General features: G+C 40.4%; 1 protein-coding gene, 1 long non-coding RNA gene and 1 pseudogene across 2 annotated transcripts in view; 1 reads left to right on the top strand and 2 right to left on the bottom strand.

Moving 5' to 3' along the window:
- Positions 1-3,454: 3,454 nt before the first annotated feature.
- Positions 3,455-4,407, bottom strand: LOC120858086 (annotated as a pseudogene).
- A 6,843-nt stretch (positions 4,408-11,250) lies between these two features.
- LOC120858147 overlaps positions 11,251-17,442 on the top strand; it is a 19,418-nt gene continuing 13,226 nt past the window's right edge. The window contains exons 1-2 of the long non-coding RNA XR_005719797.1: positions 11,251-11,333; positions 12,871-12,875. This is a non-coding gene — a long non-coding RNA (uncharacterized LOC120858147). The remainder of the gene's footprint in view (positions 11,334-12,870; positions 12,876-17,442) is intronic.
- Positions 11,390-12,144, bottom strand: LOC120858146 (acyl-coenzyme A thioesterase 13-like). The gene has a single exon (XM_040234011.1). It carries the CDS (start codon positions 12,055-12,057, stop codon positions 11,581-11,583), a length of 477 nt encoding a protein of 158 aa, XP_040089945.1. The 5' UTR covers positions 12,058-12,144; the 3' UTR covers positions 11,390-11,580.

Here is a 17,442-nt window from a genome sequence, read left to right on the forward strand (position 1 = left end):
GGGTTGGGAAGATCCCCTGGAGAAGGAAATGGCAACCCACTCCAGTATTCTTACCTAGAGAATCCCAAGGACGGAGGACCCTGGAGGACTACAGTCCACGGGGTCGCAAAAAGTCAGACACGACTGAGCGATTTCACTTTCACTTTATTTAAACACATCATTCAAATAAAAGTAATACTGTGAATGCAGTAAGAAACTAAGAAAATGGCATGCTAATAATAAAAGAGGAAATACTGATGTTTAATGTTTGAGAAATGTTGAATATTATTTGTGATGAAAAATAAATGCAAACACAAGAATTAGCATCTTGTACCTATCAAATTGGTAAATATTAAAATGATTTTAAAATGATTGTCAAGTCTGGCAGATATACATTGCTAAACCCTCTAATATATTGCTGGCTGGACTATAAATTAGTATAAATGTTTATGCAAGCAAATTGGTAATATAAATCAAGATCATACTTATAACAAAAGGACAGGAAGGGGAATGAGAGTGACAAGATAAGGGATGACAGTTTGAATATAAAACTTTTTTTAACTAACACAATTCATAATGTATATATGGGAGGCTGGTAGGGCAGTCCGCCAGAGATTTTACTGCGTGAGAGTCTGTAGTAGGAATTGAAAATAAATAAGTAGGTAGCAAGCACACCTGGAAACTTGTGCCAATGACTGCTTCAGTCTCCTAAGGGAGGGGAGATTGATAGATTAGTCAGTCCTTGAACCCATCTCTCAAAGATGCAAACGAGGAAGGGAGTGGTTGCAAGATGCAGATGCTATACTGTTGATGTCCATTTAGGTGACTGCATATCCTTTACTAGGGTTTGGTCTGGGGAAGGATACCCTTCTCATTATACCCATAACCTATATATGCTGCTGCTGCTGCTGCTGCTAAGTCGCTTCAGTTGTGTCCGACTCTGTGCGACCCCATAGACGGCAGCCCACCAGGCTGCCCCATCCCTGGGATTCTCCAGGCAAGAACACTGGAGTGGGTTGCCATTTCCTTCTCCAATGCATGAAAGTGAAAAGTGAAAGTGAAGTCGCTCAGTTGTGTCTGACTCCTAGTGACCCCATGGACTGCAGCCCACCAGGCCCCTCCTTCCATGGGATTTTCCAGGCAAGAGTACTGGAGTGGGTTGCCATTGCCTTCTCCAAACCTATATATAAATAGGTCCATTTTGGAGAGGTACTCTTAAGAATATATAAGGGGTGGGGCACAATGATGTTATTATTAACTCTTCCTTTATTTGAAGAGTCACTAAGTTGTGTTGATTCTACCTCCTAATTATCTTGAAATTAGATCACTTCAGGGATAACTGTATGTTCTTCAGGAGGTGCAGAACTGGCTGTACTCTGTACAAAAACCCCTTTTTCTTGACAAAATCTGATGATGTTAATTTGTAGAACTGACCCAAAAGGTAATTACTATGGATATATAACCATTATATTTTAGAAGTATACTTCAAAATTAATTTTTCCTGAAAATATGATTTTTAAAATATTTACATCTTTAAAAAAAATTTACATCTTTAAAAGTATTTTTCTTATTTACTCACTACACACTCCCCTAATAATTTTGTAGTATATATATTTAAGATTAAAAGTTCAAATCAAAGCCACAATGAGGTACCATTTCACGCCAGTCAGAATAGCTGCTATCCAAAAGTCTACAAGCAATAAATGCTGGAGAGGGTGTGGAGAAAAGGGAACCGTCTTATACTGTTGGTGGGAATGCAATCTAGTTCAGCCACTATGGAGAACAGTGTGGAGATTCCTTTAAAAACTGGAAACAGAACTGCCTATGACCCAGCAATCCCACTGCTGGGCATACACACCAAGGAATCCAGAATTGAAAGAGACACGTGTACCCCAATGTTCATTGCAGCACTGTTTATAATAGCCAAGACATGGAAGCAACCTAGATGTCCATCATCAGCAGATGAATGGATAAGAAAGCTGTGGTACATATACACAATGGAGTACTACTCAGCCATTAAAAAGAATGCATTGGAATCAGTTCTAATGAGGTGGATGAACCTGGAGCCGATTATACAGAGTGAAGTAAGCCGGAAAGAAAAACACCAATACAGTATACTAACACATATATATGGAATTTAGAAAGATGGTAATGATAACCCTGTATGCCAGACAGCAAAAGAGACACTGATGTATAGAACAGTCTTTTGGACTCTGTGAGAGAGGGAGAGGGTGGGATGATTTGGGAGAATGGCATTGAAACATGTATAATATCATATGTGAAACGAATTGCCAGTCCAGGTTCGATGCAGGATACAGGATGCTTGGGGCTGGTGCACTGGGATGACCCAGAGGGATGGTACAGGGAGGGAGGTGGGAGGGGGGTTCAGGATGGGGAACATGTGTACATCCATGGCAGATTCATGTTGATGTATGGCGAAACCAATACAATATTGTAAAGTAATTAGCCTCCAATTAAAATAAATAAATTTAAATTAAAAAATAAAAAAACAAAAACAAACAAAAAAGCTCATGGTAAAAATAAAAAAAAAACAAAGCAACAATATTTTTTCAATTTTAAGAAATTAAGAAAATGCCAAAGGGGGGAAAATCTTACTTTTGTTTAATGCTTATGAGGGTAAATACAATGATGGATGTTAAGTATTTCATTTAAGGAGTCACACAAGTCAGTCCATCCACTGGGTTGTGAGCTTACTGTCTCCTCACCCATGAATCTTTTGCGACAAGAAATTAATTTATTTGCCTGAATATGTGTCAAAGAAACAATGGACAGTGAGCTCTGGAGGGTTTGGTTGATTGGGACTGTCAGACACCAAGTGACGTTCTCAGGGTTGAATGAAAACATTGTTTCGAGACAGCATAGACATTCACTAGGTTATGTCCGAGGAAATCTCTAGTCTAGTTGCCAGACAGCCGGATTCCATTCCAGATACTCAAAATGTTACCACCAGCACACTTGAAACAGTTGTTTTCCCTTTGATTGGATTAGGGCAGATTCCTGTCCTAATTTGTGTTTTTGCTTTCTGGCAACTTGAAAGTCAGTAACTCAAACCAGGTACATCAATTTTTTTTTTTTTGGTTTCCCCAGGTAAGGTGGATGAAGCAACCCTCATTCAGTACAATCTTCAATCAGTTGCTAGTTTTCTCTCACTCTGAAATGCCTTTCACCCTCCCATCTTTTTTCTTTTTTCTTTTGTAATGCTTAGAATGTCATAGTTTTAACACTTTGAAAACAAGGCAAACAGATCTGGACTCTTGTCTACATTATTCCATCACAGTGCTTATTTCTCAGGCTTCACTTTATTTTCCTATCAAATACAATAAAATAAGCAATCACACACTTAGAGCTCTATTACCCACACCCAAGAGGTTATATTCATCAAATGGCAAATTTCTAAAGTGACCAAATTAGCCATTAATGCTCTACAATCCCTGACTATGCTTCTTCATTGTCTTCAGACCAAATATGACATGAATCCTCCACATACAGAGGGGCACATTTATTGCTTCAACACTCTGTGCAGGGCTATCTTCACCTCCTGATTCTTGAGGCTGTAGATGAGGAGGTTTAACAAGGACATGATTGTACTGTGCTGAATGGAGGCCACTTGCTCCAACATGGAGTCCGAGAGAGGGGTCATGCGCCTAAATAAGGCTGTCCCATAGAACAAAAGCACCCCAGTGAGGTGGGAGGAACGTGTACAGAAGGCCTTGCCTTGACCCCCAGCAGAAGGGATGCTTATGATGGCAGAGATTATTCTAGAATAAGAGAAAAGAATCAGGGGAAATGTCACAAATCCTAAAAATACACATGGCCTAGCAAGAAGGGCCTCATTGGCGGTAGGATCAGTGCAAGACAGAGGGAAGAGTGAAGGCAACTCACAGCAGAAGTGAGGGATGACACTGGGGCCACAGAAACTAAGTTGTAAGTGAAAAGACTGTTTGGCAGCAAGTTTAGGAACCCCACTGCCCAAGCTGCGTCACCATCCCAACACACAGAGGCCTGTTCACAATCACACTGTATAGCAGAGGGTGGCAGATGGCAGCATAGTGGTCATAGGCCATGGCAGAGAGCAGGCAGGCCTCTGTGCTCCCAGAGGGTATGAGAAAGAAACTCAGGGCCGTGCAGCCCCACATAGAGATAGTTTTCTTTTGAGTTAACAAGTTCTCCAGCATCTTGGGCATGGTTATTGAAGAAAGGGAGAGATCCAGAAACGACAGGTGACCTAGGAAGAAGTACATGGGTGTCTTAAGGTGAGAATCAGTTCTGATCACCAGGATCACCAGGTTCCCCATCAGGGTCAGGAGGTATATCACTAGGAACAATGTAAAAAGCATGTTCAGGATCTGGGGATTTCTGGAAAAATCTCATGAGGACAAACTCAGTAATGATGGTGAGATTTTTCATGATTAGAGATGCCCTAAAAAATATAAAGCAGTTGAGTCATTCCAGGTGAATAGGACTGCTTCCCCTGTGAAAAATGTAACTTAACAGCTTAAAGGTATAAATAAAAACCATGAAGCCAAGGAGTTTCCCTCCTTGTCACACTCGGCACCCCCATTACTACTTCAACTCTGAAGGCATGCAGGCTTCCAAAGTCTATCCCTCATAATTGCTTCTTTAATCTTTAATACTCATTTACTCAGGGAATATTTAATAAACTTCCAAGTACTGGGCACTGTACCAGATCCCAAGGATACAAAGTTGCCCGTGGCATGATTGCTGCCTTAAAGAAATATAATTTAACAGGGGCAGACAGACATGTAAAGAAGCAAAATAAAGGCTATAATAACATAATGCACAGGATTCAGTGGTGGTGCAAATGTGAATCAATCATCTCTAGACAACATGGCAAACATTCAAAGAAGAGGTAAAAATTCTTAAGCCTGACTGAAATTTACTCCACTACGGAGACAAAATGGAAGATGGCATTCCAGACAGAGGAAATGATATGATCAAATACAAGGAGACATGTGCCAATAGCACATCTCTGAGGAACTTCATCAGCTTGGTTTGGGTGGGTGCAGGGTGATGTAAGGAGGCATGTAATATCAAGCATGTGGGTCATGTGATCAGATTGGTAGTTTAGAAATATTCACCCAGTGGACATGTGGAAGATGAGCGATGGAGCATATAGTCAGGGCAATTAGCTCATCCATTCAGTACACACGTACTGAGTACCTTCTATGTGCCAGGCATGCTTCTAGACCTAGGGTGCATCATTAAACACATCAGAGTTTACATTCCAGTCAGGAAAAACAGATAAATAATAGGTGTAATAATAAGTAAGTATAATGTGTTAGAAGATGCTAGGTGCCATTTAAAATAATAGGTCAGGGAAAGGGAGATTGTTAATGGGATAGAGGAAAGCAGTAAGGTTTGCAATACAGTATTGTAAAGTAAAATAAAATAAAATAGTCAGGGAAGGACTGAGACAGTGTCACTTGAACAAAAATTTGAAGGCAGTGAGGTTGTAATCCATAAGAACATCTGTTGAAGGATAACTGGGAGAGCATTGCACCAGTCCTGGTCAGAGATGATAAGGGGTTAACAGAGGCTGCAGCAATGAGGGCAAATGAGAGGAGACATATTCAAAAGGCATCGTTGTGCTGCGCTTAGTCGTTCAGTCGAGTCCAACTCTTTGCGACCCTGTGGACTGTAGCCTGCCAGGCTCCTCTGTCTATGGGGATTCTCCAGGCAAGAATGCTGGAGTGGGTTGCCATGCCCTCCTCCAGGGGAGCTTCCCAACCCAGGGATCGAACCCAGGTCTCTCGCATTGCAGACAAATTCTTTACCAGCCAAGCTACCTAGGAAGCCTGAAAGAGATCATTAACTGTATTCAAAAAGATTTCAAGAATTACATGGTGATCCAGTGGTTAGGACTTGGTGCTTTCACTTTTAGGGCCCAGGTTTGATCCCTGGGCCAGCCAAAAAAAAAAAAAGAATTCATCATCAATTCAATGAAAGGATAAAAGAATAAAAAAAAAAGATTCTCAGGTTTCTGTCTTTGGTGACTGAGGGGTCTCATTTATTAAAATAATTGACCCAGGAAAAGCAGCATGTTTGAGGGAAAGAGGATACTCAGTTTTGAATATGTTGTGTTTGATGAGACAGTGATGAGACATTCAGGAGGCACTTAGAGCTAGAGTCCTGAAGTTCAGGAAAATTATTTGGGCAGAATATATGAGTCAAAGAATCATTAACAAACTTAGCCACTGAGAAGATGCCATCTAGGACAGAGTTTCATATAACAGAGAAATTGAATGAAAAAGAGGAAGAGAAACTCACAAAGTGTCCCTGCGCTCATTCAGCATGGTCAGTCATGGATCTGTCTGCTCTGAAGGGTCCACTGGTGTTCATGGAGCCCAGTGCCCTCTGTTTATAGGTGAGGAGACTGAGGCCCAGAGAGGAGAAGTGACCTATATAGCCTCTTCCTCCAGCTCCACCACTCAGCAACCACCACCCCGTGCCCCCGACCCGGCCCCACATCATTGCTGCTTCTCTTTCTCTGCCTATCCTGCTAAGAGCCTTCACATCTTAGCTCAAGGGTCATTTCCTCAGGGAAGTCTCTGCTGCTGACACAGTAACTTTTTTGACGGGGATGGATATACTTGTTTCTCATTTATTATGCTTATTATAGGTGTAAAAATAAGACCTTTTTAGACTATGCAAGAAAGATTTTCCCAGTCTCCCTCAGCCTGTCCCCACCCCTGCAGACTCAGTTCAGTTCAGTTCAGTTCAGTCACTCAGTCGTGTCTGACTCTTTGCAACCCCACGAATTGCAGCATGCCAGGCTTCTCTGTCCATCACCAACTCCCGGAGCTCAATCAAACTCATGTCCATTGAGTCAATGATGGCATCCAGCCATCTCATCCTCTGTCATCCCCTTCTCCTCCTGCCCCTAATCCCTCCCAGCATAAGGGTCTTTTCCAATGAATCAGCTCTTCACATGAGGTGGCCAAAGTATTGGAGTTTCAGCTTCAACATCAGTCCTTCCAAAGAACACCCAGGGCTGATCTCCTTTAGGATGGACTGGTTGGATCTCCTTGCAGTCCAAGGGACTCTCAAGAGTCTTCTCCAACACCACAGTTCAAAAGCATCAATTCTTCTGTGCTCAGCTTTCTTCACAGTCCAGCTCTCATATCCATACATGACCACTGGAAAGACCATAGCCTTGACTAGACGGACCTTTGTTGTCAAAGTAATGTCTCTGCTTTTTAATATGCTGTTTAGGTTGGTTATAACTTTCCCTCCAAGGAATAAGCATCTTTTAACTTAATGGCTGCAATCACCCCTGCAGACCACCTCTATCTTATTAACCTTGCTTTGTCTTCACAGCACATGCCAGTATCTGGTATTGGCTTAAAGCTCAACATTCAGAAAAGGAAGATCATTGCATCTGGTCCCATCACTTCATGGTAAATAGATGGGGAAACAGTAGAAACAGTGTCAGACTTTATTTTGGGGGGTTCCAAAATCACTGCAGATGGTGACTGCAGCCATGAAATTAAAAGACACTTACTCCTTGGAAGAAAAGTGATGACCAACCTAGATAGTATATTCAAAAGTAGAGACATTACTTTGCCAACTAAGGTCCATCTAGTCAAGGCTATGGTTTTTCCTGTGGTCATGTATGGATGTGAGAGTTGGACTGTGAAGAAAGCTGAGCGCCGAAGAATTGATGCTTTTGAACTGTGGTGTTGGAGAAGACTTTTGAGAGTCCCTTGGACTGCAAGGAGATCCAACCAGTCCATTCTGAAGGAGATCAGCCCTGGGATTTCTCTGGAAGGAATGATGCTAAAGCTGAAACTCCAGTACTTTGGCCACGTCATGCAAAGAGTGGACTCATTGGAAAAGACTCTGATGTTGGGAGGGATTGGGGGCAGGAGGAGAAGGGGACGACAGAGGATGAGATGACTGGATGGCATCACGGACTCGATGGAGGTGAGTCCGAGTGAACTCTGGGAGTTGGTGATGAACAGGGAGGCCTGGCGTGCTGCGATTCATGGGGTCGCAAAGAGTCGGACACGCCTGAGTGACTGAACTGAACTGAACTGAAATGAATTATCAATTTTCTTTTCTACTGAAATGTAAACTCAAAGATTTGGTCTGTTTTGGTCAATACTCCATCTCTAGCACTTAAGAGAGTGCCAAGCGCCCAAGATGTAAAAAGGGCTCAGTGTATATGTGTTGAGTGACTGAATGAATTTGTTTCACATCTATCTGATTTTTGAGTAAGTTCTATGAAGACAGTGACTATGTTGGTATATTCATCATTATCTCCTCAGAGTTCAGCACAGTGCCTGGCACTTAGTAGGTACATAGTAAAGGCTTATAAAATAAACATATACAAACACCACAAAGCTAGATTTTACATAAGCTTGTTTTATTTTTAATGTACTACATAGAGAAAGCATTAGTCACTCGGTCATGTCTGACTCTTTGTGACCCCATGGACTATAGCCTGCCAGGCTCCTTTGTCCATGGGATTCTCCAGGCAAGAATACTGGAGTAGGCCGCCATTTCCTTCTCCATGGAATCTTCCCAGTCTAGGGATTGAACCCAGGTCTCTTGCATTCCAGGCAGATTCTTTGCCATCTGAGCCACAGGGTAAGCCTTATACTATATATAGGAGATCATAAAAATATTTTTGATTATTAAGTAAAACAATTAATGAAATGAATAATCATATGATCCATAGGCAATCCCACTGGTGAGACCATAGGTTGCACTGGCAGTGAGATGTCACATACACTCTATGGCCTGGTTAGGAAGGAGTTCTTTGAAGGAAGCAGTTAGTTTGAGGTGTCTGTGGCTTTCTTGAATGGATGGTAATGGGCCTGAACAGAGTCAGAGGATCTTGATGGGATTTTCAGCTACTCTGCAGGCAGTCAGACTTTGGGCAAGGAGGCAAATCTGAATCTGAATCTCTGTTTTCTCACTTGTGTTATCTACCAAGGTTTACATGATGAACTATATAGAAATAGGCCTTAAAGTCTGGTCCTAATGCCAACAACTATTGGTTTAATTTGGTGACAGGATTTGCCAGTTCAGAGGGGACTGGTTACACTGTTGGAAAAAATAGAGATAACAACACATCCTTAATGGAATAAAATTTATTGCAAAACAAAAGAATTTACTAATGTATGAACACTATTTCAGACAAGAACTAACTTAAGTAGCTCATGATCTTTAACAAGTCAATTGATTTTTTTCTTAGTTTAGTCTAAGCATACTGCTGGGTACAGGGAGGTCTCCCCAATTTTTACCTAACACATTTTGTTTTCATTGTCTCCTCAATAGTTTAAACTTTCCCTATCCCTCTATAGTGTTTACCCTTTGAGATCCATCACCTAGCATTGAATGACTCCAGAAGCTTTCTGTGACCTGTCCATATGCAGGTTCTCTTCGCCATGGTTTCTAGCTGCTGCAATTCCTTGGACAAAATTTAAGTGGTGAAGGCATGACTACCCTAAACTCCTAGGCATATACTAGAAAAATATATAGGAAACCTCTGCTCTATTTGTAAATTGAAGCTGGATGATGATAGTGTTCCACATCTACTTAAATGGAAATTAACTACTTTAAATTCTAATATCCAGTGCTGGCAAGATTTGGTGACTCATATATGACCTTATACCTTGTTCGTAATATTATATTTGGTACAATAATTTTGGCAATGTGAAATAGAAGTTCTCTCTTTTGGAAATTTATCTTAAATAATTCAAAGGAGAGGAATGACAATGTGTGAAAATTATATTCCAGGGTTATATTCAAGACAGTAATTCAAGGATTAACCTAAGAGATCAAATAACTGGTGAATAGCAACTATATTATTGTAGAAACAAATGTAGAATATTACCTAATGATTAAAATGATAATTATAGGGGAGAGACAGAAATAAAATATTCATGATATCTAGTGAAAAGATCAGAATACCTGATTAGTATGACTTCATTAAATTATGTAAAAATATGCATATAATAGGGGTTTATGTAGAGTTAACAATGGAAAAATAAACAGCTGAGTGAACTATTGTCATGATTTTTCATTTTTAACAACATGGTTTTTATACTTTTAATGAAAAATATCTTTATGGGGGTAACAACCAATCCATGTTCTACCCTTTCGCTTCAAACTCAGCAATTAATTAAGTCAAATTCCAACAAAACACATGCATCTCCTCCTCTTCCCACCCTATTTCTGCCTTTTATATTCTCAAACAAGATTGAACTTGGTCTGAGAAGCCATTTTCTTTTTCAGAGCCATATTGTTTATTTGTAATTGGAAAATAATTGCTTCACAATAGTGTGGGTTCTGCCATACATTAGCACGAATCACCCATAGGTATACATGTCCCCTTCCTCATGAACTTCCACCTCCCACCCCTCTGTTATTACAGAGCACTGGGTTTGAGCTCTCTGTGTCATACACTGCTATGTAATTTTCATGCCTTGTTTTATTGAGCACTTCCTGACTTTCAAATACAAGATAGGTTCATCTTGTTATTTCCCTATCCCACCCCCCAGCTCTGAAATCAGCTCTTTCTCCAAGGACGCCAATTTTTTGTGGGCAATACTAGATCTGGGTTTCCTATGTGCTCACTGCTATTATCAAGGCTGCTTCTGCCCGTCAGCAAACAGGGCTATATGTATTCTGATGTGTATGCTGTATTTTAATACAACCAAATAATCATCAACCTTTAACTGTTAACTGTTTCCAGCTTCCAAAGGAAATTACTCCCTTTCTTTATGATCATCAGTTGTGAAATGTTAGAACTAAGACCCTGATGCAGAAACCAATTCTGAATACCACAGTTGACAGAAATTTGAGAAATTGACTAAACAATTTGTGAACTTGGGTCTTTCTAATACCAAGCATTAGGAGGTTGAAGATCTGCATGGTTTTATCCTAGGTACTAGAAAAGGTAATTCTGTACTCCCCACTACCACCACTATAAAATATACTAATCCTGAACTGGGCTATTTATCCCACTGGGCTATTTATCACTAATCTGCTTTGCCTTAAACTTTATTGAGGACTGCTCACTCTTATTTTTCAGTGTGGCCTGTGGTTCATCTGCTTTGAAGTTCCATAATCTTGGAATTGGGTATGTACACCTGTGGTGGATTCATGTCAATGTATGGCAAAACCAATACAGAATTGTAAAGTAAAATAAAAAATAAATAAATAAATAAATTTAAATTAAAATAAATAAATAAATAAAATAAAATAAAAATAAAAAAAATAAAAATAAAATGTAGCATTTTAGAACTGAGAAGGACCTACAATTTAAGGATTAATCATTAATTTGACCTTTAGCTCAATACTAGGTTTCAGTTTTAAGGTACTCTTAGCTCAAATGGCCCTATGAGCTTTGCTTTACCTCTTTTCAAAACACTGAGAGTGTTTTCATCCAAGTATCACATATGATTACAGACTAAAACTTAACTCGAAATCAAAGAATATTGACAACCCCCTGTCCTGTATTCCACTTGATCTCTGGCATTTTCCCTGAAGACTATTTCTTGGCTACTTCTAGTTGTGGTATTTTGAAAATTACATTTGTCCAAGTCAGGTTTACTCTGGACACTCATTGCTGGGCTTCTTCACGTAGCCTTCAGATGGTCTATTTCCCATGTGTTTGGTATGTCTGCCTTGTGCTATTAATTTTCCCGTGGCCTTGTTAGTCAGATCCACAGAAGCAAATGAAATTGATCTTCCTTCCTTCAAAACATGTGCTGTAATCAGTATGTCTTCCCCCATTTTAGCAGGTGATATGTATGTTATGTTCATATCAATACTGACTCCGGCTATACCCCTTTCTGTGCACAGTAGAGCAAGTGTTGATATGACGTCCACTAAGGTGGCTGTCATCCCGCCATGGAGAGTGCCCATTTTATTGGTATGTTGCTCTTCTACTTTCATTTCACAAATCACTTTCCCAGGGGCAGCAGAAACAAGAGTTACCTTTTCCAGGTTTCTATCGAAATTGTTAAATTTGCCTGAGTGCATTAGCCACTCCAGCAGAGTCTTTGCCTTCTTCATCCAGATCATCGTGGACCGTTCGCCGGCTCCCAAGTCTTGGAAGAGCAGGGGAGTCTCAAAGTTCGCAAAAGAACAAGGTCAACAGCCTTCTGGACCCGAAGAGTGTTCCAGGTCCTCCGTCGAGAGCACCCGCCACAACTGTGAGAAGCCATTTTTTAAGAAGGTGTCTTAGAGGCTCAGCTGAAGAATGGAAGTAGCTCAAGTAGTTTGATTTTTCCATTAGTATGTTTACTAATTAGTTTTATATGTTTACTATTAGTATTGTATGTTCCCTTCCAGATCTTTAATCCCAAATTTGTGGTCTAGGAGACATTGCTGGAGGATTTGGTCCTGAGGCCAAACGCTGAAGGCTAGTGAAAAGTTCCTGGTCAAAAAGAAAAGAAAGGGAATTCCCTGGTCAGAAAACTAGGATTCCACATGTCTTGTGGCAAAAAAAAAAAAAAAAAAAAAGTATAAACAACAGAATCAATATTGTAACAAATTCAATAAAGACTTTTAAAATATACATATTTTAAAAAAGGAAAGAAATAAGCTTTTTAAGGGAAGAGAACATCTGGAAGTGAAGACAAGAGGAGCAGTGCTCTTGTGGAGTAGGAAGAAAAGGGTATCAAAGATGTTCTCTCTTCTCCTTTTCTCATGCCAGTTGTAGACTTTGTGGTGTCCCTGAGCAAATCTCTGTAGCTACAAGCCATTTAGGCTTTTAGATAACAAAAACTTTCAAAAAAATTTGTTCTGTGACAAGAATGAAAAGGAGAGTTACAGATTTTGCTCTGTTTCTGAAAAATTCTAAGGAGCTGTGCAATTTGGCTGTGCTTTCTACAGATTTGGTCTTGCTTGGAGATGGGGCCCTGAACTACAAAAAGGGCTAGTCACTGTCTTATCCAGCTCTTTACAACGCTATGGACTGTAGCCTGCCATGCTCCTGTGTCCATAGGATTCTCCAGGCAAGAATACTGGAGTGGGTTGCCAGTTCCTTCTCTAGAGGATTTTCCCAACCCAGAGACTGAACCCAGGTCTCCTACATTGCAAGCAGATTCTTTATTGTCTGAGCCACCAGGGAAGCCCCTGAACTAAAAGTCCTCTCAAATTACTTTCAGCTTAAGATTCTGGCATTTAGCTAGGAAATCTTTCATCAGAGACTATTCCAAACTCACTGTTACTACCCATAACTCAAAAATGTTCCATTCAGCTGCCCACCCAGAAATTATAGCTTCCTCATCCATTCAATCTCAAAGGAATTATAAAATTCATTTTGTAAGTGAAGAGAAAGGACAGATTATGGATGAATAAAGTGATAAATTACTCAACCTTGTAAATATTTCATCCCAGATCTGTCATGACCTGCTTCTGTAAATTTGGCAAGGCACTTTTTGCTTCTTCTTCTTCTTAAGCTCAGTTCCCCTGCTGTGCAATGAAAGGTCTGGAACAAGTTGCCTAGTAAGATCCCTCACATCTGGTGGGTTGGGAAGGACAGAGAAGGACTATGGAGTCTCACTCTAACTTGCCTTCTGTGTCACTTTGAAAGACGAATGATGTGGGATGCTCAAAGAACTCAATTAGGTTCCAGGAAAAGCTGTTTTTTGTTTTGTTTTTTTTCCCCCAACCAGTTGAAAACTGTGTTCAATGCAAATAGTCATCTTATGTTTAGTTTTGGATAAAGCCTAAAATGTTGGGATGCATGGGCTCTGATTTGAGTCAGTACCTGTTAAGAAGCTTTAGCCGTCCTCCTTTTCTTGTTTTTCTTCCTCATTTATCTCTTTTGGTTCTAAGGAGGGCTCCTCGCCAGTTTGTGTGACTTCTATCATTCTCTCTAATCTTTTTCTACTTGGTACCCATATGCCAGGCTGGTTCTTAAAGAGTGAGAGGAAGCAATGAGGGCCCCAGGGAGCTGGGAATTAATCTGCACTCATGGGAAAACAGCAGTAGTCAGTCATCTGGACCCTTGGCATTCCTGCCACTATTGTGGGAGGGCTTGTAAACCCTTCTGCTAGCCAGAGAGCAGCCTGGGGCTTCCTCAGGTTTCACAAAACTTGACCTTAATGTACACTTACAGGCATACACACTCCTACCCACACTGCCTCACATATATGCAAACAAATAAGCCTTACTTTTAGAATTCTATGAATTCTTTTAGAATGCTTTTAGAATTCTAGAAACCTTACTTTTAGAATTCTTACTTTTATTCTCCACAGAATTCTATGGAACATAAAGGATAGTGTGGATCATTTTATTTCAATCTCCAACCTGATGCATGAGTCCCATACAGCATCTCCCATTAAGTGGCCATTCACTTCTGTTAGAACTTCCTCAGGAACTCTATTCCATCAGCTTAGTTTCTTTGCCATAATCCTGCCCCAAATTTTGATATTGCATTACCTATGTGACCGTTTCCACAAACACCTAAACAAGCGTTACTCTCTCTTCTTAGAAACAAAGCAAAATCAAAAGCAAGAAGCAGAAACAAAAAAACCCTTGAGTTTCCTTAAACCTACTGCTCCATTTTCTCAATCTCCTTCACAGCAAAACTTCTCAACAAAGTTATCTATGGTTTCTCTTTGTACTTTTCCACTTGCCATTCTTTCCTCATCTTATTCCAGCTAGCTGAAACTTATCTTGTCAATATTGCCAACAACTTCCAAAGTCAGTGTTGCAAAATCCAATGGTAACTTTTCTGTTTTTCTTATTTGAATTTTCAGTGGCATCCAACACAACTGACCTCTCTATCCTCCTTGTAGCATTCTCTTTCCTTGGATTTTGTGACACAAAGATTCATTTCTTGCTTAATGGCTGCTACTCCTATTTCTCTTGTTGGGTCATTCTCAGCTTGAACTACAAATGCTGGAGTGCTCCAGAGCTAATTCCCAGAACCTTCTCTTCCTTTCATTTTCCTTAGATGTTCTGTGCTGATCTTATATCTCAAAATACCACATATACCCCAAACATTAGCCCTGATCTCTCCCTAGAGCATCAACTTGACATTCAACTTGACATACATACAACTTGACATTCCACTTTGATGTCTAATAAGCATCATAAGCAGTTTAGCCAAAATGCAACACACCAACCAGCCAAACTAATAAAAATCAAATCCTTAATCTCCACCCTCCTAACGTGCAATTCTCCCAGTCATGCTTATTTTAGTAAATGATGTTACCATCTATCTACTTGCTCAAGTGAAAAAAAAATTTATTTTTTTAAATTTAAGACTTATCCAAGATGACTGCAGTGAGGTAGGAAGTACAGATGAAGAAATCCTTTCTCCTGCTTTGTGATGAAGCTGATGCTCAAATGGTGGGCACAATGTAGGGATAGAAAGGAGGACAGTTCCACGGTTACATATGACATAAGACCAGGCCAGGGCAGTTAGACTGGTGGAGACATCAGAGCAGGCCAGAGGGAAGAGAAAGGGCAGCTCACAACTGAAGTGAGCAATAGTGCGGGTCTCACAAAACTCTATACTGGCAGCTCCAAAGATACTGATGATCACCCAGAAAGTCCAGGCCCCATAAGGCCAACAGCAGTCCCACATAGAGCTGGTTTCTCATCACCTGACTCAATAACAGAGAACGACAAATGTCAACGTAGTCGTCCTGGGCCATTGCTAAGAGCAGGAAGGATTCAGTGCCCTCAGAGGCACATACCAATGTGGGCCACAACCTGCTACTAAGACTGCTTTCTTTTCAGACAAGAGATTTTCCAGAAACTTGGACACTGAGACTGAGAAGTAGCAGATGGCCAGGAAGGAGACATGGGTACATGGAAATGGTAATCAGCATTGATCATCAGTAGCATCACCAGATTCTTCATCAGGGTTAGGAAGTAAATCCCCAGGAATAGCACAAGAGCACAGCCTGGATGTGGCGGTCAGCAGACAGCCCGAGCAGAATGAACTGGGTGATGGTTGTTGTATTTCTCCATAGTCAAAAAGAGGAAACTTAACCTTAGGAAAAAATTAGTGTTTCAAAAAATTCATTTTTTAACCTATTTCCTCTGGGTCTTAAATCCTTCCTTTATACACATTATTTTTTGACTCTGGGATCCAATTTCAAGTTTTGAACTATCTTCACTAACTCTCTATACTCAGTAGGATCTTTGATTTTCTTATATTTTACACCCTCAACCCTAGATCAGTCTGATTCTGTTCAGTCTTTAATAAAATATTTAGATAGATATAGAGAGAAATAGCTAATGTAGGTTGAATGACTGAATTTTTTTGGCAAAAGAAAATGTCAGTGGGATCCAGAGAAAGAGTGGAGGAGTTTATCTTGGGAATAGGGATGCCTGAGTAAGAGGAAGGGAAGCAAAGAGGGAGATGAAAGATACAGGGAAGTGTTTGTGTCTGGAAGGGAAGCAACCCTATGGACTATAGCCCACCAGGCTCCTCTGCCCATGGAATTTTCCAGACAAGAATACTGGAGTCTGTTGCCATGCCCTTCTCCTGGGGATCTTCCCATCCTGGGGGTCTTTCCGACCCAGGGATCCTACTTGCATCTCTTGCGTCTCCTGCATCAGCAGGCAGGTTCTTTACCACTAGCACCACCTGGAAACCCCTCAGAAGGGAAGGGAGTTTCCTATTTATAGCCTGTATGTCATCAAGAGGTAAAAGGTAAAGCCATCAGTGGATGTGCAAAGAGGAGACTGATGTTTCAAATAACTACTTTGGATTAGTTGCAGAGGTGAAGTCTAGTCTAGATTTTTGGTTATAAATTCGAGTCCAGTTATCACTCCTATGTGATTTTTCTCCTGTTTGGTATATGTAGAGCATAAGTCATTGCGTTTATCTCAGACATGTAAAGTAATGAAAGGAGAGATGGTTTATGGAATCAAGAAACTGCCCAAGGTGATTAAATGAGTGAATCTTGCCTGGTTCATGAGAGAAGTAAAGATATGAATGGCATGAGAATGAAAATGTGGTCAACATAAAGGATTAGCGTTCTCAATGCATATAAAAAATGGTTGGTTTAGGAACACTAAATTAAATGAATCAGATAGAGAGGTGACTGTGGTAGGAGACTGTTTGAAATTGAGATTTGTGAAGATACTGGTTGAATGTGTGAAGGAAAATATCCATGGAGGGAGGGGCACAAGGTAATCACAGACTTGGTACAATCTTAATTGAGATGAGAATTTGAGTTTTTCCCCCTTCTCCTAAAAGTCACATAATGTTAAAATGTTTTAAAATAGCAATACATGAACCATGAACTTCCAGATGTTCAAGCTGGTTTTAGAAAAGGCAGAGGAGAGATGTTGTGGGGAGGGGGGTGGGAGGGGGGTTCATGTTTGGGAACACATGTACAAAAAAAAAAAGAAGTAAATTACAGTAATGAAAAAAAAAAATAGAAAAGGCAGAGGAACCAGAGATCAAATTGCCAACATCTGCTGGATCATTGAAAA

The sequence above is a fragment of the Oryx dammah genome, unplaced genomic scaffold, assembly GCF_014754425.2.
Source record: "Oryx dammah isolate SB20612 unplaced genomic scaffold, SCBI_Odam_1.1 HiC_scaffold_29, whole genome shotgun sequence".
Lineage (NCBI taxonomy): Eukaryota > Metazoa > Chordata > Mammalia > Artiodactyla > Bovidae > Oryx > Oryx dammah.